The sequence below is a fragment of the Ceratotherium simum genome, chromosome X (assembly GCF_057802395.1).
Source record: "Ceratotherium simum simum isolate JZ-2026a chromosome X, ASM5780239v1, whole genome shotgun sequence".
NCBI lineage: Eukaryota > Metazoa > Chordata > Mammalia > Perissodactyla > Rhinocerotidae > Ceratotherium > Ceratotherium simum.
The window spans coordinates 77,628,138-77,654,711 of record NC_141940.1 but is presented as its reverse complement, the minus strand read 5'-3'; the positions used below and the strand labels follow the sequence as shown (position 1 = coordinate 77,654,711).

Below are 26,574 nucleotides of genomic sequence, written 5' to 3'. Positions count from 1 at the left end.
GGGTGGTCCCCAATTTCTGGTCTTTCTGCCCTAACTTTTCAGCTCACCTCAGTAGAGTTAAGGGCTGGGGACTTCAAAGGGCACATTGAGATCCAGCTCTGTCTCCAGAGCTTTCAGCTGTGTTCCCCGCAAAGGTCTCAGCTCTAGTATAGGAGGCAGAGCTGGAAAACTTTTGCAGGTCCATCTCTGTGAATTCGATGGGACTGTGGACCCAGTGGGAGTGGCTCTCTGAGGTACAGGAGGCCATGGTAAAAGACTTCTGTGTGGGGAAGCCATGAGTCGAGCTGCAGTCGTCATCCAGGATGGGGTTAAGTGGGTGGGTTTCAAAGATGCTTTCACTCAGTGGGGACTCAGGACCGGTCTCCTGGCCAGGTGGCATGGGGAAGAGAGATTCCTCCTCTGCTGCCTCGTCAGCCTCAAACTGCAGCAAAACTCCTGCAACTCGAAGCAGAAAGCCACTGGGTCACCCAAAGGCAGGGGCTCCTCTCAGCAAGGCATCTGATTCTGAGCACAAGACGCGGAAGGGTCTGGGAGCTAACACTCCCTTTTCCCTCCCTGGGGACCAGAGCACCTAGCACCAGGCTGAGGTGACACAGTTGAGAAACATACTTACATTAGGCTATCAGATTGAGGTTGATCAGGTAATCAGATTGAGGCTACCTGGTGGTGGATCGGGGAAAAGAGTCAATTTCTCCAGAGAACGAGAAACCCTTTGAGGGAAGCAGGATTTTGACACCCTTCCTCATGATCTTCATTTCCTAATGTTATTCCTCTGTGTATGTTATATGGTGAAAGGCACTTTGCAGGTGTAATTAAGATTATAGACCTTAAAATAAAGAGATTACCCTGGTGGGCCCAATGTAATCACATGTGTCCTTAAAAGCAGAATAGGGAGGCTGAAGAGTAAGAGAGTATCAGAGAGATGTGATATGGAAATGACTCGACCAACAATTGCTAGTTTTGAAAATGGAAAAAGGTCACGAGATAAAGAATGTGAGTGGTCTCTAGAAACCGAGAATGGCCCTCAGCTGACAGTCAGCAAGGAAATGGTACCTCAGCCCTATACTGCAAGAAATTGAGTTCTTCTATCTTCTTGAATAATCAAGGAAGTGCATTCTTTCCTGGAGCTTCAAGAAAATAATACAGCCCTGCCGACACCTTGATTTTGGTCTTGTGAGACTCTAAGCAGAAATCCAGCCTAGCCTACAAAGCTTTTGATCTATGGAAATGATGAGATAATAAATGGGTGTTGTTTTAAGTCCTTAAATTTGTGGTGATTTGTTACGACAGTGATAGAAAAGTAATAGACCTTCATGCATAAGCCTGAGTCAACATCAGGTTATAAACTGAGAGCCTATGGGATGTGTGTTTTTTTGACCTCCATGTCGTGGTTGTGGCTTGGTTTTTTGTTAGAACTCATTGCCAGAGCTTAATACTATTTCATACAAAGATCCAGATTTTTGGCTTCTCTCAAAAATTCAGAAGATCTTGAAACACTGAATATTCTCACATGGTAACAAACAGCTGGAACTGAATGGTAGATTCTCCTTTAGACAGGGGATGAACTTTTCAGTTTGTCACAGTTCCTACTCCTCTCTATTGCATCTTATATTGGATCTAATTCACATATTAATCTCACCTATACAATACCAATACACATGTAAGTCAGTGACTCCTGATAAACACCTTCCCCAGATGAGAAAATGTCTAAATCTCCCTACGGAGATCCTGAGGGAACTGCCTTCCTTCATATTCCCAGAGAAAGGTAGTGCATTATTATCTTGAGGACAGAGAATGAGCAGAGAATGGTTACCCATTTCTCCTCTCCTGAGGCAAGAGGAAGGAAACAGGCAGCTCTCAGATGTTGCCTCATCTTCTTTCTGGGCCCTGGGTCCCGAATGCTTCATTGCCCACATTTCATGCCCATGCCCAGGGACTGGAAAACAGCTTGTATCTGAGAAACTGGCCTTCAAAGTCAGAGACGGATGGTCTATCCTGAACCACAATGTTTCAGGAGCCACTAAAGTGTAAAGGAGAGAGAATAGAGTTTGAGAAGGATCATAAAGGGACAACAGTGTTCCTTTGTGTCCCTGCAGCCCATGAAATGCTAGATTAACCTCTGCTTAAGCCAGAAGTATGGCCAAACACATCTGCTAGGCGTTTTGAAGATCATCTTGCAGACCCTAGAGCCAAACTGACCAAGACAGATCTATATTAGAAGGATCTTCCCACACAAATAGAGGTTAAAAATAGTTGTGTTGCTTTGGGCCCAGAATCCACTGGGCTGAGGAAGAGTCCTGAGCACCCATGTCTCTAGTAAACTTTGTCCTCCCCCTTCTTTATTAAATTAATGCCATTCACTAGTCTGGGTTCCTGTTTTGATGTCTCTTCCTAGCTCTCAGTTCCCTTCACTGCACTGAAGCTGCACTGAGCCTCAGTACTCTTGGCTAGAGTTATACCCCTTGCCTAGTCCTGGCCAACCACCATCCCACCTCCCCCATCTTTGCCCTCAGTGACCTGGACTTTCTGTTCCATATTCTTGGCTAATGGCTGGAGTTGTACTGAAAACAGATCACAATGTTAGTCCTGATTTTAAATATGACCTTCCATCTGAAATTTCACATGGCCATCTCCTATGGGCTGGGCCAGGTCTCTTTGGGTATCATCATTGTCTGTGGAAAAAAGTCTAGGTTTGCCAACTCCGGTAGATGCTGGCCTCTCAGTTACCCACATTTGGGACATTACCATACTGAGAACAGTTGCCTAAGACCTCACCTAATTTTATTATAGTCATGTCTCAAATACAGCCAGCTTTCCTCTATTCTTGACACCTTCCAGAATTTATACCTATTAGTAGAAATGAAGAATTGGAAAAGAACTAAGAAACCAACTAGTTCAACTCCATATCTCATTTTAAAGATTAGGGAGCTAGAGGCCCAAAGAAACTAGATGACTTGTCTAAAGCTACACAGTGATTTAGAGGTAGATTTAGAACCTAGGTCTCCAGATTCCTTTCCCAAGGGTTTTCCCATGATGTTGTGTTCCTTTATGAACCCCTGTACATTAATGAACCAGGTCCCATAAACTCACAGGTTCTGCCTTGGTCATCTCTGAAGTCCAGTGCTTTCTATTGCCACCCACAAATAGTCCACCCTTGGGATTTTTCAGCACTGTGGGGAAGGCCCATTATCTCTCAACCCCAGAAAATTCCTCTCTGCTGCTAATTAGATCCTTGCTCCTGATTCATGTAATACGTGAAGCAGCTATCCTTACCACGCTGGCAGTGTCTGTTGAAGAACTGCTTACAGTAGAGGAAGAAGACCCCCAGGAAGGCCAGGGTAAACACCAGTAGCAGACTGCTCACCAGTGCAACAAGTGTGGCCTCCTGAGGGGTCACTGTGGGTATATCTGCCTTCACTAAGCTCAACTGGAAGGCACCTGTGAGACAAGAAAGTGGGGGAAGTCAGTCAGTAGGGGCAGTCAATAGTCACCCTGACACTGGGCCTGGACTTCTTTAGGACATCGCCCTCTCCCTAGGGCCTTCCTCAATTAGGACTGCTAAGCTGGTTTTATTTCTTTGTGCAGCAGGCAAAAGTATAAAGAACAAAGTGGAGGAACTCATATACTGCCATATAAATTAGTACAATTATTTGAAGATGCATATATCCTATGATCTTTCCATGTTACTACTAGTTATATAACCTAGAAAATGGAAACAAACTAAGATGTTCATCAATAGGGCACAAGATAAATAAGTCATGATATTATCCTATGATGTAATATTATAATATAGCACTTAAAAGACACGTATGGATCAATATAAATAATCCAGAGGGGAAAAACAAACTGGAGAGAGTACATAGCTTGATATTTATATAAAAGAATAAATAATAGCATATATTGCCTATGAATATATACATATACTGCAAAAGAATACTAGTATTAAAACATAGGTGGAGAGTATGGCAGTCATAATGGTCACCAATTATTCACATACTTCCCTGCATTTCCAATACATCCTTGTAGTAAGGCCATCAAGAGTACATCTGGGCAATGGACTGTGAGTGGAAGTAATGTGTGTCACTTGCAGATTGAAGTAGTTAAGAGGTAGTGTGTCTCCTCCATTGCCTCGACTGTCTTATCAACCTGGAAGCCACATGCTCTACATGGTATAGCCACAAGATGGAGGAAAGTCTGTGCATAGTGAAAAATAAACTTTTTATTGTATTGTCACTGAGATTTGGGGCTTAGTTACTGTAGCATAGCCTACCAACAAGATACATACAATTTTATGATAGTGGTTGCCTCTGGGGGATAGGGAGAGGATCAAAAAGGGAATTCCATTAAACATATGAAATTTTTGTTCTTTTAAAAAAAATCTGGCTCAAAGTCAAGATGGCAGTGTAAGCAGACTCTGAACTCACCTCCTCCCATGGACAAAGCCAATTAACAACTACTCGTGGAAAAATTGTCCCTGAGACAGAACTGAAAGCTGGATAAGAGGAACTCCTGCAACAAAGAACAATCTTAATCAAGGTGGAAGAGGCAGAAATTAACTTCTGGAGAGAAAAAACACCACCTTCACAAGCCACCAGCTTCATGGCTGCCTGGGAACAGCCCAAAGGTACACAGCCCTCCCTGGAGGAGTGGGGCTCTGAGCCGGGGAGTGCTCCCGCTGTGGGCATTTTGTGGACTGAGCACAATCGAGATGAGTGACATAATATCTGACTTTACCTGCTACTAAAACATTGGTGAGTACCCCCCAGAAAAGTTGGTTCACAAAGAAATTAAAACCGGCCCTTAAAGGGCCCACACACAAACTCGCCCGGTTCAGAAAGCAACCTAAAATCACCGAAAAGAAGGGTGCACAGTGTTTTGGTGAAAAGAGACTCACCTCATAGGTTCTGAGTGCATTGCAGTGAGAGGTGAGACCTGTCTAGGGACTGGGACATTGGTGGCGGTCATTGTTGTGGCCTGGTGTGGGCGTGCTGACACAGACACCATTGGAGTTCTCCCTGGGGCCTGCTAGCCCAGGTCTGCCACACCCACTAGAGCACCGATTTAATCTAGCTCACCCAGGGCAGGCAGCCCACCCTAGAGACTGGCCCCACCCAACAACAAGCCCTCACGAAACTTGTGGGCCTGCATAGATTGGTGACTGGATTCTCTGCAGCCTGGTAACTGAGCCCACTTCAGTGGGGCAGGGCGTGCACAAGAAGCAGGTGGAGAGTGTGGGGCGGTGGTGGAGTGTGTGGGGCTCCGCGGTGGAGAGACTAGGTCCACTGCAGGAGTTCGGGGCACGCACATGGGACAGGACTGAGTTGACTGTGTGTGTGGACCTGTGGGCGACAGGGCTTGTCAGCTGCAGAAGACTTGTGCTTCTCAAAGACCAACATAGGGGGTTTGCCGCACCTTCCAAAGCCTGAAACAATTGGGTGCTCCCATGCCTGAGGCCAGCCCCACACAGCTGCAATCCTCAGAGAGCTGACAAGAGACTTAAAGGCTGGAAGCCTATAGCAATTGTAAGCCCCTGAGCCTAACAACAGCCAGGCTGGGGCCCTACTCACTTAAAAGATACAGCAAGACAAATGTGGTATTAGAACTTGCAGCCAACTGTGCTGGGGCTCCCCACACCTGATAAAGAGACTGAAGGGACAACAACAACTACAAGTGGCTGAGCATAACAGCAGCTGGCCAGGAGCATAACTCGGCCTCCCTGGGCGCCCACAGGGAGAGCAAACAGGCCACAACAGAAGGAACACGTAGCCCACATAGGGATCACCACTGGAACATTGAGAACTGAGGGAAGTACACTGCAGGCCTCCTAAGGCATCACTTATATAAGGTCACCTATGCAAGAGCAGGAGACATAGCTAACCTACCTAATACATAGACACAAGCACAGGGAAAGAGGCAAAATGAGGGGGCTAAGGAATACATTCCAAGTAAGAGAACAGGACAAAACCCCAGAAAAGGAACTAAGTGTAACATAAATGAGCAACCTACCCTACAGAGAGTTCAAACAAAGAGTGTAAGGATGCTCACTGATCTGGGGAGAATAATAGATGAACTTGACGAGAATGTCAACAAAGAAATGGAAGATATAAAGAAGAACAAATGAGAAATGAAGAATACAATACTGGAAATGAAAAATTCACTAGAGGGACTCAAAAAAAGTAGAGGATACAGAAGAACGGATCTGCGAGATGGACGAAAGACTAGAAGAAATTACCCAAGCTGAACAGGTAAAGGAGAAAAGAATTAAAAAGGGTGAGGACAGTCTAAGGGACATCTGGGACAACATCAAGTGCACTAACATCCGTGGTATAAGTGTCCCGGAAAGAGAAGAGTGAGACAGAGGGGCAGAGAATCTATTTCAAGAAATAACAGATGAAAACTTCCCTAACCGAAGGAAAGAAACAGACATCCAGGTACAGGAAGCACAGAGATCCTCAAACAAGATAAACCCAAAGAGGCCCACACCAAGACACATCATAATCAAAATGTCCAGAATTAGAGATAAAGAGAGAATCCTAAAAGCCGCAAGAGAAAGACAAGTTACAAACAAAGGAAACTCCATAAGGCTATCAGCTGACTTCTCAGCAGAAACCTTACAAGCTAGAAGAGAGTGGCACGATATATTTAAAGAGCTAAAAGGAAAAAACTTTCAACCAATAATACTCAACCCAGCAAGGTTATGATTCAAAATGGAAGGAGAGATCAAAAATTTCCCAGACAAGCAAAAATTAAAGGAGGTTGTCATCAAGAAACCAGTGCTACAAGAAATGTTAAAGGGACTGATTTAAGGGGAAAAAAGAAGACCACAAATAGGAAAAATTATCTTTTTCCATGATAAGAGGATAATGGGTGCAAATGCACAAAAAAGAGGTTAGATATGATATGAAAAACATAAAATGAGGGAGGAGGGGAGTTAAAGAGTATAGCTTTCAGACAGAGGTCAAACTAAAGAGACCATGAATTCTGTATAGAAGGAGAAAGGAACAGAGGAGGACTACTAAAACAATGAGAAAAAAAAGTTAAAAAATGGTTGTAAGTGCATACTTATCAATAGTTACTTTAAATGTCAATGAACTAAATGCTCCAATTAAAAAGCCTAACGTGGCTGATTTGATAAAACAACAAGACCCATATATATGCTGCAAACAAGAGACACACTTCAGACCTAAAGACACTCACAAACTGAAAGTGAAGGAATGGAAAAAGATACTCCATGCAAATGGCAATGAAAAGAAAGCTGGGGTAGCAACACTTATATCAGCCAAAATAGACTATAAACAAAAACTGTAAAAAGAGACAAAGAAGGGCATTACATAATGATCAAGGGAACAATCCAACAAGAGGATATAACACATGTAAATATTTATGCATCCAATGTAGAAGCACTTATATATAGAGAGAGCAACTATTAAAAGACATAAAATGAGAAATAGACAGTAACACAATAATAGTAGGGGACTGGATAGATCGTTCAAACAGAAGATTAATAAGGAAACATTGGCCTTAAATGACACACTAGAACAAGAAGAACTAGTAGATATATACAGAGCAATCCATCCAAAAACCAAAGAATACACATTCTTTTCAAATGCACATGGAACATTCTCCAGGATTCATCACATATTAGGCCACAAAACAAGTCTCCATAAATTTAAGAAGATTGAAATAATACCAAGTATCTTTTCTGACCACAACAGTATGAAACTAGAAATCAACTATAGGAAGAAAATCAGAAAAGCCACAAATACATGTAGATTAAACAAAATGCTACTGAACAATGACTGGGTCAATGTAGAAATCAAAGAAGAAATCACAAAATACTTGGAGACAAATGAAAATGAAAATACGACATGCCAGAATTTATGAGATACAGCAAAAGCGGTTCTAAGAGGGAAGTTTACAGCAATACAGGCTATCTCAACAAACAAGAAAAATCTCAAATAATCAATCTAACAATGCACCTAAAGGAACTGGAAAAAGGTGAACAAACCAAGCCACATCAAGAGAATAAGGGAAATAATAAAAATCAGAGCAGAAATAAATGAAATAGAGACCAAAAAAACAATAGAAAAAATTAATAAAACCAAGAGCTGATTCTTTGAAAAGATAAACAAAATTGACAAACCTTTACTTAGACTCATGAAGAAAAAAAGAGAGAAGGCAGAAATAAGTAAAATCAGAAATGAGAGAGGAAAAATTACAACAGACACCTCAGAAATACAAAAGAGTATAAGAGAATACTATGAAAAGCTATATGCCAACCAATTCGACAATCTCGAAGAAATGGATAAATTCTTAGAATCATACAACCTTCCAAAACTGGGTCAAGAAGAAGTAGAGAATTTGAATAGACCAATCACCAGTAAGGAGATCGAAACAGTAATCAAAAACCTCCCCAAAAATAAAAGTCCAGGACCAGACAGTTTCCCTGGTGAATTACACCAAACATTCAAAGACTTAATACCTATCCTTCGCAAACTCTTCCAAAAAATTGAGGAGGGAGGAAAGTTCCCTAACTCATTCTATGAAGCTGACATTACCCTGATACCAAAACCAGACAAGGACAACACAAAAAAAGAAAACTACAGGCCAATATCACTGATGAACATCGATGCAAAAATCCTCAACAAAACACCTGCAAATCGCATACAACACTACATTAAATAGATCATACATCATGATCAAGTGGTATTTATTTCAGGTATGCAGGGATGGTTTAACATTTGCAAATCAATCAACGTGATACACCACATTAATAAAATGAAGAATAAAAATCATATGATCATCTCAATAGATGCAGAGAAAGCATTTGACAAGATACAGCATCCATTTATGATAAAAACTCTGAATAAAATGGGTATAGAAGGAAAGTACCTCAACAAACTAAAGACCATATATGACAAATCCACAGCTAATATCATCCTCAATGGTGAAAAACTGAAAGCTATCCCTCCAAAACAGGAACCAGACAAGGATGCCCACTGTCACCACTCCTATTTAACATAGTACTGGACGTCCTAAGCAGAGCAATCAGGCAAGAGAAAGAAATAAAAGGGATCCAAATTGGAAAGGAAGAAGTAAAACTGTCACTATTGGTAGATGACATGATTTTATATATAGAAAACCCTAAAGAACCACCAGAAAACTTTTAGAAGTAATAAAGGAATACGGTAAATTTGCAGGATACAAAATCAACATACAAAAATCAGTTGCATTTCTATACACTAACAATGAAGTAGCAGAAAGAGAAATTAAGACTGTCATCACATTTACAATTGCAACAAAAGAATAAAATACCTAGGAATTAACTTAACCAAAGAGGTAAAAGATCTGTACACCAAAAATGATAAAACATTGCTGAAAGAAATTGAACAAGACACAAAGAAATGGAAAGATATTCCATGCTCTTGGATTGGAAGAATTAACATAGTTACGATGTCCATACTTCCTAAAGCAATCTATAGATTCAATGCAATCCCGATCCAAGTTCCAACAACTTTTTTCACAGAAACAGAACAAAGAATCCTAAAATTTATATGGAACAACAAAAGACCCCAAATAGGTAAAGGAATCCTGAGAAAAAAGAACAAAGCTCGAGGTATGACACTCCCTGATTTCAAAATATACTACAAAGCTATAGTAACCAAAACAGCATGGTACTGGCACAAAAACAGACACACAGATCAATGGAATAGAATCAAAAGCCCAGAAATAAACCCACACATCTATGGACAGCTAATCTTTGACAAAGGTGCCAAGAACATACAATGGATAAAAGAAAGTCTCTTCAACAAATGGTCTTGGGAAAACTGGATAGCCACATGCAAAAAAATGAAAGTAGACCCTTACCTTACACCATACACAAAAATTAACTCCAAATGCATTAAAGACTTGAATGTAAGACCTGAAACTATGAAACTTCTAGAAGAAAACATAGGCAGTACGCTCTTCGACATTGGTCTTAGCAACATATTTTGAAGCACCATGTCTCACCTGGCTAGAGAAACAATAGAAAAAATAAACAAATCGGACTACATCAAACTAAAAAGCTTCTGCACAACAAAGGAAACCATCAACAAAACGAAAAGACAACCTAACAATTGGGAGAAGATACTTGCAAACCATACATTGATAAGGGGTTAATCTCCAAAATATATAAAGAACTCATGCATCTCAACAACAAACAAACTAACAACCCAATTAAAAAATGGGCAAAAGACCTGAACAGACATTTCTCCAAAGAAGATATACAGATGGCCAACAGACACACGAAAAGATGTTTAAAATCATTAACTATCAGGGAAATGCAAATCAAAACTACAAGGAGATATCACCTCACACCTGTCAGAATGGCTATAATTAAGAATACAAGAAACATCATATGTTGGAGAGGATGTGGAGAGAAGGGAACTCTCATACACTGCTGGTGGGATTGGAATCTGGTGCAGCCACTATGGAAAACAGTATGGAGATTCCTTAAAAAATCAAGGATAGAACTACCATATGATCCAGCTATTCCACTGCTGGGTATTTATCCAAAGAACTTGAAAAAACCATTGCATAAAGATACATGCACCCCTGTGTTCATTGCAGTATTATTCACAATAACCAAGACTTGGAAGCAACCTAAGTGCCCATCAACGGACGAATGGATAAAGAAGATGTGGTGTATATACACAATGGAATACTACTCAGCCATAAGAAAATGTGAAATCCAGCCGTTTGTGACAACATGGATGGACTTTGAGGGTATTATGCAGAGCGAAATAAGTCTGAGGGAGAAGGTCAAATACCGTATGATTTCCTTCATTAAGTAGTAGATAATAACAACAATAAACAAACACATAGAGGTAGAGATTGGATTGGTGGTTACCAGAGGGGAAGTGGGGAGAGGGGAGGGCGAATGGGATAATTCGGCACATGTGTGTGGTGATAGGTTGTAATTAGTATCTGGATGGTGAACATGATGTAATCTATGCAGAAATAGAAGTATAATGATGTACACCTGAAATTTATACAATGTTATAAACCAAAGTTACTGCAATAAATAAAAAATTTTTTAAAAGTAAAATTAAATTACATTAAAAAATAGAAATATTAAATCTATCTAGATATTGCTTTAAGAGATGGCTAAAACTGCTAAATAAGTGATAGTGATTTATATGATAAAATTATAATATTTTCTGCAATGATTTATCATATATGAGTCCATTACAATATGTGAATGTGATATTTACATTTCATGGTCCATTTTGGAATCTAATTATTGCTTGAAGAAATATATTGATGACTCTAGTAGTTACTACTTCACAGAGCAAAGTTTCTCCAACTTGAAATTAATAAAAATCTGAAAACTATGATAACTCAAAAAATGTTTAATCTGGCACTGATTCCATATAATATGTAAATTATGGTAAAATCCTTATTACAACAAGATAATTAGTGATTTTGCTGAAATAAAAACAAGACAAAATAAAAAAAGACGAGATGGGCCAGTCTGGTGGCATAGCAGTTGAGTTCGCCCACTCTGCTTTGGCTGCCCATGGTTTGCAGGTTCAGACCCCAGGCATGGACCTATGCACCACTTGTCAAGCCATGCTGTGGTGGTGTCCCATATAAAGTAGAGGAAGACAAGCACAGATGTTATCCCAGCGCCAATCTTCCTCAGCAAAAGAGGAGGACTGGCAATGGATGTTAGCGCAGGGCTAATATTGCTTACATACACACACAAAAAAATAAAATAAAATAAAATAAAATAAAATAAAATAAAATAAAATAAAATAAAATAAAATAAAATAAAATAAAATAAAATAAAATAAAATAAAATAAAATAAAATAAAATAAAATAAATAAAATAAAATAAAATAAAATAGACAATGGCAGACAAGAAGGGCAGTATATAATGATAAAAGTGACATTCTACCAAGAGGACATAACACTTACTAATATGTATGCACCTAACATAGGGGAACCACAGTACATAAAGCAACTATTAACAGACCTAAATGGAGAAATTAATAGCAACATAATAACAGGAGGGGATCTCAACACCTGACTTACATCAAAGAACAGATCATTCAGACAAAAAGTCGAGAAGGAAATAGTAGATTTAAATGAAACACTAGATCAGATGGACTTAGATATATACAGAGCATTACATGCAAAAACAGCAGAATACACATTCTTCTCAAATGCAAATGGATCATTCTCAAAGACAAACCATACATTTGAAAACAAGGCAAGCCTCAATAAATTGAAGAAGACTGAAATCATCTCAAGAATCTTTTCTGACCACAATGCTAGGAACTAGAAATCAGCCACAAGATATGAACTGGGAGAGTGAGAAATATGTGAATATTAAACAACATTCTACCGAAAAACCATTGGATCAATGAAAAAATTAAAGGAGAAATTAAAAACTACCTGGAGACAAATGAAAATGAAAATACAACATACCAAGTCTTATGGGATGCAGCAAAAGCAGTCAGAAGAGGGAAATTTGTAGCAATACAGGTCCATCTCAACCATCAAGAAAAATCTCAAATAAGTAATCTTAAATTACACCTATCAGAAGTAGAAAATGAAGAACAAACAAAGCCCAAAGTCAGGAGAAGGAGGGAAATAATAAAAATTAGAGTAGAAATAAATGAAATAGAGACTAAAAAAACGGTAGAAAGGAGTAATGAAACTAAGAGCTTGTTCCTTGAGAAGATAAACAAAACTGACAAACCCTTAGCCCACTCACCAAGGAAAAAAGAGAGAAGGCTCAAATAATAAAGTTAGAAATGAAAGAGGAGAAATTACAAGATACTGCAAAAATACAAAGGATTATAAGAGAATACTATGAAAAACTATATGCCAACAAATTGGATAACCTAGAAGAAATGGATGAATGCTTACACTCATATAACCTCCAAAAACTGAATTCAAGAAGAAATAGAGAATCTGAATAGACCAATCACAAGTACAGAGATTGAAACAGTAACCAAAAACCTCCCAAAAAACAAAAGTCCAGGACCAGCCGACTTCTCTGGAGAATTTTACCAAACATTCAAAGAAGAATATATACCTCTCCTTCTCAAACAATTCCAAAAAATTGAAGATGGAACTCTTCCTAACTCATTCTATGAGGCTAACATTACCCTGATACCAAAACCAAACAAGGAAAACACAAAGAAGGAAAATTGAAGGCCAATATCTCTTATGAACATAGACACAAAAATCCTCAAGAAAATATTGGCAAACCAAATACAGCAATGCATTAAAAGGATCATACACCATGATCAAGTGGCATTTTGTCCAGGGACGCAGCAATGGTTCAACATCCGCAAATCAATCACTGTCATACACCACATTAACAAAATGAGGAATAAGATTCACATGATCATCTCAATAGATGCAGGTAAAGCATTTGAAAAGAACCAACATCCACTTATGATAAAAACTCTCAATAAAATGGGTATAGAAGGAAAGTACGTCGACATAATAAAGGCTATATATGACAAACCCACAGTCAACATCATACTTAATGGTGAAAAACTGAAAGCCGTCCCTCTGAGAATAGGAACCAGACAAGGGTGCCCACTCTCACCACTCCTATTCAACATATTACTGGAAGTTTTGGCCAAGAAATTAGGCAAGAAAAAGAAATAAAAAATATCCAAATTGGCAAGGAAGAAGTGAAACTCTTGCTCTTTTAAGATGACATCATTCTACATATAGAAAACCCTAAAGAAGCCATTTGTGACAACATGGATGGACATTGAGGGTATTATGCAAAGTGAAATAAGTCAGAGGGAGAAGGTCAAATACCGTATGTTTTCCCTCATTAAGTAGTAGATAATAACAACAACAAAGAAACACATAGAGACAGAGATTGGATTGGTGGTTACCAGAGGGGAAAGGGGGAGGGAGGAGGGCGAAAGGGATAATTCGGCACAAGTGTGTGGTGATGGGTTGTAGTTAGTATTTGGGTGGTGAACCTGATGTAATCTATGCAGAAATAGAAGTATAATGATGTACACCTGAAACTTATACAATGTTATAAACCAATGTTACTGCAATAAACAAAAAATTAAAATAAAAAGAATCCATCAGAAAACTATTAGAGATAACAAACAGCTACAACAAAATTGCAGGGTACCAAATCAACTGACAAAAGTAGGTTGCCTTTGTACACACTAACAACGAACTAGCAGAAAGAGAACTCAAGAATGCATTCCCATTTACAATCACAACAAAAAGAATAAAGTATCTAGGAATAAACTTAACCATAGAGGTGAATGACCTATATACTGAAAACTATAAAACATTATTGAAAGAAATTGAAGAAGACATAAAGAAATGGAAAGATATTCCGTGCTCATGGGTCAGAAGAATCAACATAGTTAAAATGTCCATATTACCTAAAGAAATCTACAGATTCAGTGCAATCACAATCAGAATCCCAATGACATTCTTCATGGAAATAGAACAAAGAACCCTAAAATTTATATGGAACAACAAATGACCCTGAATAGCCAAAGCAATCCTGAGAAAAAAGAACACAGCTGGAGGCATCACAATCCCTAACTTCAAAATATACTACAAAGCTAGTAATCAAAACAGCTTGGTACTAGCACAAAAACAGACACACAGATCAATGGAACAGAATTGAAAGCCCAGAAATAAAACCACACATCTACAGACAGTTAATCTTTGACATTGTAGCCAAGAACACACAATGGAGAAAGGAAAGTCTCTTCAATAAAATGGTTCTGGGAAAACTGGACAGCCACATGCAAAAGAATGAAAGTAGACCATTATCTTGCACCATACACAAAAATTAACTCAAAATGGATTAAAGACTTGAATGTAAAACCTGAAACCATAAAACTCCTAGAAGAAAATATAGGCAGTACACAATTTGACATTGGTCTTAGCAGCATCTTTTCAAATACAATGTCTACTTGGGCAAGGGAAACAAAAGTAAAAGTTAACAAATAAGGTTATATCAGACTAAAAATCTTCTGCAAAGCAAAGGAAACCATGAACAAAACGAAAAGACAACGCACCAAATGGGAGAAAATATTTGCAAATCATTTACCCAACAAGGAGTTGATCTCCAGATTATATAAAGAACACATATAACTCAAAAGCAAAAAAACAAATAACTCGATCAAAAAATGAGCAGAGGTTATGAACAGGCATTTTTCCAAAGAAAATATACAGATGGCCAACAGACACATGAAATGATGTTCAACATCACTAATTCTTAGGGAAATGCAAATGAAAACTACAATGAGATATCACTTTACACTGGTCAGAATGGCCATAAGTACCAAGACAAAAAACAAAAAATGTTGGAGAGGATGTGGAGAAAAGGGAAACCTCATACACTGCTGGTAGGAATGCAAACTGGTGTTGCCACTATGGAAAAATTATGGAGATTTCTCAAAAAATTAAAAATAGTAATGCCATATGATCCAGCTATTGCGCTACTGGGTATTTGTCTAAAGAACTTGAAATCAATGATCCAAAGAGATTTATGCACCCCTATGTTCGTTGCAGCATTATTCACAATAGCCAACATATGGAAGCAGCCCAAGTTTCCTTCCATGGATGAAAACATTAAGAAGATGTGCTATATATATACAATGGAATACTACTCAGCCATAAAAAAGATGAAACTGTGAGTGACATCAGCATCATGGCAGAGTGAGCTTTCCCGTGAACTCTTCCCCCGACAAGATACAACAAAAGCAACAGTCACAGACCAACAACGGAATCCCAGACAGTGAAAACCTAGAGCGGAGGGATCCACACTGCCACATATCTGAGAGCAGAACATGCTGGGCCCCCGGAGGAAGTGGGGAGAGGTAAGGAGAACTCCTCTCCCTCCCCATCAGATCAGCAATCCCGGTCCGCGCGGCTCCCAGAGAGGGAGGAGGGGCGGCCCTCAGCGGGGAAACCGTGGCTCTTTGGACTCTCTCAGCCAGTGGGAAACTCCCGCACAGAGGACTCAGAGGAGCCACAGGGCTACCATCAACATCTGAGCATCCCAGAGAGCGGATAAAGAGGGGCAAATGAGAAGCCACCCACGTCAGGGACCCAGAGGGCAAAAGAGAGAGCTCCCCCCTCCCCGCAACCCGGACTCTGCAGCTCAACCGACCAGACCAGACCTAGCGATCCTAGGCAGACCCGATCAAACGACTGGACCCATGGATTGCAGCGGGGAAAAAACAAAACAAAACTGCGGATCGCAGCAAAAAAACAGGGGCAGAGCACAGGGGGATTAGACTACACAGCCCTTTACCACCAGACAGTGGCAGCAGGTGGAAATTGCAACCAGAGACTTACAGGATGAGGAAAAACAAAACCAACACAGGAACCACAATGCAAAAATATATGAAATCACCAGACCAGAAACAAAATAACAAGCACCCAGAAATCAACCCCGAAGACACAGAAATCCATAATCTAAGTGACAGAGATTTCAAAATAGCTATCATAAAAACACTCAACAAAATACGAGACAACACAGACAAACAATTCAATGAGATTAAGAGTTTCTTCACAAAAGAGATTGAAATCATAAAGAAAAACCCATCAGTACTGATGGAGATGATGAACACAATGGAGGAGATAAAGGAGAATCTGGAATCTTTAAAGAACAGAGCTGACAATATGGAGGAAAGAATTAGTACTTTAGAGGATAGGAATACAGATCTACTCCAGATGGAAGAAGAGAGAGAACTAAGACAAAAAAGAAATGAAGAAAGACTCCGAGAAATATCTGACTCTATTAGAAAATGTAACATAAGAATTATAGGTATTCCTGAGGGAGAGGAGAGGGAAAGAGGAACAGAGAGCCTATTCAAGGAAATAATAGCTTGAGAATTTCCCAAATCTGGGGAAGGAGCAGGAAATACCAGTAAGCGAAGCCAACAGGACACCTATATATATTAACAGACAAGGGCCTTCACCACGACACCTAGTGGTAAGGCTAGCCAGGGTCAACTACAAAGAAACCATATTAAGGGCAGCTAGACAAAAACAAAAAATAACGTACAAAGGAACTCCCTTCAGGCTCTCAGCGGATCTCTCAACAGAAACTTTTCAGGCTAGAAGAGACTGGAATGATATATTCAAAATACTGAAAGACAAAAACTTTCAGCCAAGATTACTCTATCCAGCACAAATATCCTTCAAATATGATGGAGAAATAGTAACTCTCCCAGATAAACAAAAGCTAAGGGAGTTCATGGCCACGAGACCCCCACTACAAGAAATACTCAAGAAGGCCCTCAGGCCTGATAAAAAGAAGAGAAAGGGAACACAAAGCTTGGAGGAAGGAGAAAAGTAGGTAGACAAAATCAGAGAAATAGTAGATATTTACCAGAATAGGTTAGCAACCACTTAAATACTAAACTCAAAGATCAAAGGAAGAAATTCACCAAAAATAAATTTAACCTCATCACTGTAAACACACAGCCACAACACAAGATAGAATAAGGTATAACAAGAGCAACTTAGAAGGGGAAGAGGAAAGTGACTGAATTGACTTAGTATAAGGAAATAGGAGGCTATCAGATAATGGACTATCTCATACACAAGATTTTTTACCCAAACCTCAAGGTAACCACTAAACAAATAATCAAAGCAAAACCACATATGATAAACAAAGAGAAAACTAGAAGAATCATAAGACAGAACAACCAAACTGAATTGGCAGTCCAAAACAAATGGGACAAGAAACAAAGGAAATGCAAAAGAACCAGAAAATAAGTGACAAAACAGCAACATTAAGCCCTCATATATCAATAATTACCCTAAATGTAAATGGATTGAACTCTCCAATCAAAAGATACAGAGTGGCAGGATGGATTAAAAAGCAAGACCCTACAATATGCTGCCTTCAGGAAACACATCTTAGCTCTAAAGACAAGCACAGGCTCAGAGTGAAAGGATGGAAGACAATACTCGAAGCTAAGGGCAAACAAAAGAAAGCAGGTGTTGCCATACTCATATCAGACAAAGAAGACTTCAAGATAAAACAGGTTAAGAAAGACAAAGAAGGGAAATATATAATGATAAAAGGGACACTACATCAAGAAGACATATCACTTATAAATATATATGCACCCAACATAGGAACACCAATGTACATAAAGCAACTATTAACAAACCTAAAAGGAGACATCAACAACAACACAATAATAGTAGGGGATCTTAACACCCCACTTACAGCAATGGATAGATCATCCAGACAAAAAGTTAATAAAGAAATACTAGACTTAAATGAAAAACTGGACGAGATGAACCTAGTAGACATATACAGAGCACTCAATCCAAAAACAGCTGACTACACATTCTTCCCAAGCGGGCATGGAACATTCTCTAGGATAGACCATATGTTGGGAAACAAAGCAAGCCTCAATAAATTTAAGAAGATTGAAATCATAACAAGCATCTTTTCAGACCATAAGGCTATGAAACTGGAATTGAACCAGGAAAAAAAAAAACTGGGAAAGTGACAAAAATGTGGAGATTAAACAACATGCTACAGAACAACCAATGGATCATTGATGAAATTAAAGGAGAAATCAAAAACTATCTGGAAACAAACAAAAATGATAACATGCCATATCAAACCATATGGGATGCAGCAAAAGCGGTCCTGAGAGGGAAACTCATAGTGAAACAAGCCCACCTTAACAAACAAGAAAAAGCCCTAATAGGCAACCTTAAATTACACCTAACAGGACTAGAAAAAGAAGAACAAACAAAGCCCAAAGACAGCAGAAGGAGAGAAATAATAAAAATCAGAGCAGAAATAAATGAAATTGAGACCAAAAAAACCAGTAGAAAGGATTAATGAAACAAAGAGTTGGTTCTTGGAGAAGCTAAACAAAATCGACAAACCCTTAGCCAGGCTTACTAAGAAAAAAAGAGAAAAGGCTCAAGTAAATAAAATTAGAAATGAAAGAGGAGGGCCGGCCCCATGGCTTGGTGGTTGGGTGAGCGCGCTCCACTGCTGGTGACCCGGGTTCGGATCCCAGGCTCGCATCGACGCGCTGCTTCTCCGGCCATGCTGAGGCCGCGTCCCACATGCAGCAACTAGAAGGATGTGCAGCTGTGACACACAACTATCTACTGGGGCTTTGGGGGGAAAAGTAAATAAATAAAATCTTTGAAAAAAAAAAGAAATGAAAGAGGAGAAATTACAACGGATACCATGGAAATACAGAGGATTATAAGAGAATACTATGAGAAATTATATGCCAGCAAATTGGAAAATCTAGAAAAAATGGATAAATTCTTAGACTTATGCAACCTCCCAAAATTGAACCAAGAAGAAATGGAGAATCTGAATAGACCAATAACAAGTAAAGAGATTGAAATAGTAATCAAAAACCTCCCAGAAAATAAAAGTCCAGGACCAGATGGCTTCTCCAGTGAATTTTACCAAACATTCAAGAAGATTTAACACCCATCCTTCTCAAACTATTCCAAAAAATAGAGGAAGATGGAACACTTCCTAAATCATTCTACGAGGCCAACATCACCCTGATACCAAAACCAGACAAAGACAACACAAAGAAAGAAAATTACAGGCCAATATCACTGATGAACATTGATGCAAAGATCCTCAACAAAATATTGGCAAACCGAATACAACAATACATTAAAAAGATCATACACCATGATCAAGTGGGATTTATACCAGGGACGCAGGGATGGTTCAACATCCGCAAATCAATCAACGTGATACATCACATCAACAAAACAAAGAATAAAAACCACATGATTGTCTCAATAGATGCAGAGAATGCATTTGACAAGATACAACATCCATTTATGATAAAAACTCTCAACAAAATGGGTATAGAAGGAAAGTACCTCAACATAATAAAGGCCATATATGACAAACCCACAGCCAACATCATACTCAATGGGGAAAGAGTGAAAGCCATTCCTCTGAGAACAGGAAAGAGGCAGGGCTGCCCACTCTCACCACTCCTGTTCAACATAGTACTGGAGGTTTTGGCAAGAGCAATTAGGCAAGAAAAAGGAATAAAAGGAATGCAAATAGGTAACGAAGAAGTGAAACTCTCATTATTTGCAGATGACATGATTGTATATATAGAAAACCCTAAAGAATCTGTTGGAAAACTATTAGAAACAATCAACAACTACAGCAAAGTTGCAGGGTACAAAATCAATCTACAAAAATCAGTTGCATTTCTATATGCTAATAATGAACTAACAGAAAGAGAGCTCAAAAAGATAATACCATTTACAATTGCATCAAAAAGAATAAAATACCTAGGAATAAATCTTACCAAGGAGGTGAAGGACCTATACAATGAGAACTACAAGACATTATTGAAACAAATCCATGATGACATAAAGAAATGGAAAGATATCCCATTCACATGGATTGGAAGAATAAACATAGTTAAAATGTCTATATTACCTAAAGCAATCTACAGATTCAATGCAATCCCAATCAGAATCCCAATGACATTCTTCACAGAAATAGAAAAAAGAATACTAAAATTTATATGGGGCAACAAAAGACCCTGAATAGCTAAAGAAATCCTAAAGAATAAGAACAAAGCAGGAGGCATCACAATCCCTGACTTCAAAACATACTCCAAAGCAATAGTAATCAAAACAGCATGGTACTGGTACAAAAACAGACACACAGATCAATGGAACAGAATTGAAAGCCCAGAAATAAAACCACACATATGTGGACAGCTAATTTTCGACAAAGGTGCTAAGAACATGCAATGGAGAAAGGAAAGTCTCTTCAATAAATGGTGTTGGGAAAACTGGACAGCCACATGCAAAAGAATGAAAGTGGACCATGTGCTATCGCCATTCACAAAAATTAACTCAAAATGGATCAAAGACCTGAAGGTGAGACCTGAAACTATAAAACTCATGGAAGAAAATATAGGCAACACACTATTTGACATTGGTTTTAAAGGAATCTTTTCGGATGACTTGCCTACCCAGACTAGGGAAACTAAAGAAAAAATAAACAAGTGGGACTTTATCAGATTAAAGAGCTTTTATAAGACAAATGAAACCAGAATCAAGATGAACAGACAACCACCCAGCTGGGAGAGAATATTTGCAAAACATACATCTGACAATGGGTTGATCTCCATAATATGTAAAGAACTCACACAATTGAACAACAAAAAAATAAACAACCCGATCAAAAAATGGGCAGAGGAAATGAAGAGACACTTCTCCAAGGAAGATATACAGATGGCCAATAGGCACATGAAAAGATGCTCAACATCACTAATCATCAGGGAAATGCAAATCAAAACAACACTAAGATACCACCTCACGCCTGTTAGAATGACTATAATCACCAAGACAAAAAACAACAAATGTTGGAGAGGATGTGGAGAAACAGGAACCCTCATACACAGCTGGTGGGAATGCAAATTGGTGCAGCCTCTATGGAAAACGGTATGGAGATTCCTCAAAGAATTAAAAATAGAGATGCCCTATGATCCAGCCATCCCACTACTGGGAATCTATCCAACGCACCTGAAATCAACAATCCAAAGAGGCTTATGCACCCCTATGTTCATTGCAGCATTATTCACCATAGCCAAGAAGTGGAAGCAACCTAAGTGTCCCTCGACTGACGACTGGATTAAGAAAATGTGGTGTATATATATACAATGGAATACTACTCAGCCATAAAAAAAGACAAAGCCGTCCCATTTGCAACAACATGGATGGGCCTGGAGCATATTATGTTAAGTGAAATAAGCCAGAAAGAGAAAGACAAACACTGTATGATCTCACTCATTTGTGGAATATAAACCAACACATGGACAGAGAAAACTGGACTGTGGTTACCAGGGGCAGTGGGGGTGGGGGGTGGGCACAAGGGGTGAAGGGAGTCATGTATATGGTGATGGACAAACAAAAATGTACAACCCAAAATTTCACAATGTTAGAAACCATTAAAACATCAATAAAAAAAATGAAATTGTCCCATTTGCAACAACATGGATGGACCTTGAGTATATGATGTTAAGTGAAATAAGCTGGGCAGAGAAAGACAAATACTGCATGATTTCATTCATACGTGGAAGATAACAAATACATGGACAAAGAGAACAGATTAGCGGTTACCAGAGGGAAAGGGGGTTAGGGGGTGGGTGAAAGTGGTAAAGGGGCACGTATGTATGATGACAGACAAAACGCTAAGACTGCTAGTGGTGAGCACAATGAAGTGTATTCAGAAATTGATAAATAATAATGTACACCCCAAATTATACAATGTTATAAACCATTATGATCTCAATAAAATTACTGGAAAAAAGAAAGAAAGATATAATAAAATGTTTAAAAAGAAAAAAAACTATTTAACTCAAAAAAACATGATCAAAAATGGTTTATCCTAAGAATGCAAGATATTTTAATTTTTGGAATTTATTAGTATATGTCATCTAATTAATATGTCAAAGGAAAAATAAGTGAAATAGTCCAGAGATGATGATAAATTGAAACAAAATTCAAAACCATTTCTGATTAAAAATCTTAAACATTATATAAAAGACTTAAAAAATACTCCATATTCTGCTATGTGTCTGTCTACTCAAGTGCCTTACATGAGTAAAGAATGAACAATAAACAATGAATAAAATAGAAAAAGAAGCAATTAGAAACAGTTCACAAAATTGGAAATGCAAATAGACAAACACAGAAAAGTTGGAGTTCTTCCATAAAATAGAAAAAAAGTTCAAAAATTTATCACGAAGTTCTCATAAATTAGTAATTTAATGTTTCAAAGGAAGGCATAAAATTAACAGATGATAGAAACATGAATTATTCATGTGTTGTTAGGCTTCTGGGATATAAGAATTCCATGCACTGTTAAAAATAAATGTAATTGTAATGGAAATTATTTTTAAAAATTCAGAAGTGTTATCTGCTAATATATTTCAAGAATCGTACAATTGTATTCATTATTTAGTTTTGTAATTATACTTCTGGAAATATGTACTGAGGAAACAGTGTTGATTTCCTGTAAAAATTCATTTACAGTGATGTTTACAATTCATATAAGTGAACTAAATAAAAATAACTGTAAAAAACAAGGCTGTGGCTGCTTATCCAAAAGTCATTGCCCATTTTCTTCCTTACTATCATTACATTGATTTCATTCTGGGTGGCAAGGTGACCAGCCTCAAGAACTGATTTTTGATTGGTCTGAGTCAATCATGGCAATCTCATTCCTGTTTGTTAGGTACTTATTTCCTAGCCTCCCTTGCAGTTTAGAGATACTTACAGCACCCAGTTCTAGCCCATAAGATATAAGGGGAAATCTGCTGAGGAGCTTCTAGGAAAGTACTTCTTCCCTAATAAAAGTCAAGCTACTTTGTCTCTCCTCTTCTTCCTGACTTTGACTATGGTGTGAAGATGTGATGATTTGAGTTGTGGCAACCGAGAGGCCACAAGCCTTAGGACAAAACAGCAAGGTGCCCAAGGTGAAGGACAAAAAGAGCCTGGGTCCTTGATGACATTGTTGATCTACCCTACCAACCACAAGACTCCCTGCCTCCAGACTTCATTACATAAATAAATGTGTTTATGGTTCAAGTCACTGTTAAGTTTTACGTTACTTTTAACAATGCATTCTAATTGAGTCAGAGATGAACTATTTGCCCACAGCAAAGCTGAGACTCAAACCCATGTGTATTTGTCTCATGTTTATTTTTAGCGAATCATTGTGACTTTGAGCAATTCGCATATCCTATTTGAGTCTTAGTTTCCTCATCTAAAATGAGACTCATAATACCTTCTTGGTGGTACTGACAGCCAAATGAGATAATGCACATGAAAGCTCTTTACAAAATACAGACTGCTATACAATATAAGTTGTTTACATGTAAAGCTTTCACAGGAGCACAATATTGCAATTCATTCATTTTCTCTGAGCTTTCTAATGGTGCTGAAATAAATGGCAACCAGAGAGGTGTCTAGACAAATGTACATTTCATCACAGGCCAGTTTTTGAGAGTCTGGTAACAGCAGTTTGACAGATAGAAAGACCTATTTTTCTCCCTTGGAGTAGTTCAGGTTTGTAAATATGGGTGGCTTTAAAGGTAATGGCCAGGTCCATGACAGGAGCAATTGTAAAAGATTTTTCTTATGGGCATACCAAGACTTTTTATCATGAAGATCACAGTGATATTTAAAATAGATTTTGTCTGAGTAGTATTCCATTGTGTATATATACCACATCTTCTTTATCCATTCATCCCTTGATGGGCACTTAGGTTGCTTCCAAGTCTTGGCAATTGTGAATAACGCTGCAATGAACACAGGGGTGCATGTATCTCTACGCATTGGTGTTTTCAAGTTCTTTGGATAAATACCCAGCAGTGGAATAGCTGGATCATATGGTAGTTCTATCCTGGATATTTTGAGGAATCTCCATACTGTTTTCCATAGTGGCTGGACCAGTTTGCACTCCCACCAGCAGTGTATGAGAGTTCCCTTCTTTCCACATCCTCTCCAACACATGTTGTTTCCTGTCTTGTTAATTATAGCCATTCTGACGGGCGTGAGGTGATATCTCAGCCATAAGAAACGATAAAATCCAGCCATTTGTGACAACATGGATGGACATTTAGGGTATTATGCAAAGTGAAATAAGTCAGAGGGAGAAGGTCAAATACTATATGATTTCCTTCATTAAGTAGTAGATAATAACAACAATAAACAAACACATAGAGACAGAGATTGGATTCGTGGTTACCAGAGGGGAAGGGGGGAGGGAGGAGGGCGAAAGGGATAATTTGGCACATGTGTGTGGTGATGGGTTGTAATTAGTATTTGGGTGGTGAACATGATGTAATCTATGCAGAAATAGAAGTATAATGATGTACACCTGAAATTTATACAATGTTATAAACCAATGTTACTGCAATAAACAAAAACTTTAAAAAAAAACTTCAAAAAAAATAAATAAAATAGATTTTGTCAGGTGAAGCACCTTATTCCATTGGGTCCATTCTAATGTCCAGCATGACCTAATCTCTGATGACCTTTTCTTGGTCCTGGGATCCCTTATCAACCGTGTGGGCACCCCTCCATGGCACAAAATATTATGGGTAGAGAGTTAAAATTAGAGTTAGTGCTTGTATTTGTTGCTATCCTTGGGCTTTAGTGTCTTCATTTGTGAAATAAGGAGGTAGGAAGGAGGTGTGCTAAATAACTGCTATATTTTCTTTCATCCAGAAGATTATGTCTCTCTCCTACCCAAAACCCTCTGAAGGGTTCCAGGTGCACTTAGAAGACAAATGAAAATTCTCACCATCTCCATATGGTTTGACCCTTACCTCTGTCCGTGACCTCACTGAGTACCACTCTCTCTCTCATTCACCATACATCAGGTGCACTGACCTTCTTCCTCTTTCTTGAACATGCCTACTTCATTCACACCTTGGGACTCTGAACTAGCTATATCCTCTCCCCAGAAGGCACATCCTTAGAGAGACCTTCTCCTGCTACCTGATCTAAAGTAGCCACCAAATCACTCTGCATCAGATCATTGTAATATAATTCTCATCATACCTCCATATCTAAATTCTCCATTTATCTATGTGTGTAACTTGTTCATTGTTTGTCTCATTAATTAAAAGATAAGGTCCATAAGGGCAAAGATTTTTGTCTGTTTTGCCCTATCCACAATGTCTACAACTATGCCTGTCACTTTGTAGGTATTCAATATGTGATTGCTGAGTTAATGAACAATTGCATAAAATAAGATGTGTGTGTGTGTGTGTGCGTGTGTGTGTGTGAAGAAAACATCTGCTAGCTGTCTGCTTCCAGTCTTTGTGGGCCCAACAGTCTAAATTTAACACCACCTCCAGGTTCTTGGACCAACAGGGACCTGAGGCAGGAACAATTAGGCAGCTCCAGCTTTGCAAACCAGGGCAGAGCCTTGCCGGTGGTTTTGTTCTGACTCTTACTGCTAACTGGGATTCTAGACCCTCCCTAGTTCCCCATCCCTGAATCCTCCCTTGCACATCTTCCTTGATGGCCTAGTCTCTCTAAGACAGAGACTACACTTCAGCCTTCTCAGTTCTCTCTTTCCCATCCCCAAGACCAGATATCTGGATCCTGAACACCAAGTAGGTGGGCTTTGCTTTAGTTGGCAGATTTCCCTAATGCCAAAGAGCCTTCCTAGGCCTTTTTATTCCACATCTCTTCTTGAAATACCCCATTATCTCATGGAATCCTCCCCTGACCTTGATTCTGCCAGATTGACTTCTTGGTGGAGCTGTGACTGCTATTGTCATAATCTTTGGATTCCATGTTTTGCCTGATGAACTGGATTAGCTGAAGGTAGGGCTGAATCTCCTAATCTTGGACCCTCTCAGTTGTCAGGCTGGTTCATAAAATGTGACAGAAATAAGTATCCTGACTAGGGGGACTTACCTTGGAGAGCTCTTGTGCAGGCCCACACAGTTGGCAGGTGACACACTGTCCCCATTGGTCCCAGTACTCATTTTCTTGACAATCCAT

At 38.8% G+C, this 26,574-nt stretch overlaps 1 protein-coding gene across 1 annotated transcript; it reads right to left on the bottom strand.

The window, feature by feature from the left end:
- Positions 1 to 57: 57 nt before the first annotated feature.
- On the bottom strand, positions 58 to 26,574 carry EDA2R (ectodysplasin A2 receptor). The gene is given in 5 exon segments (XM_087426431.1): positions 58 to 96; positions 98 to 435; positions 3,274 to 3,438; positions 10,012 to 10,015; positions 26,488 to 26,574. Coding segments are annotated over 5 exon segments (633 nt in total).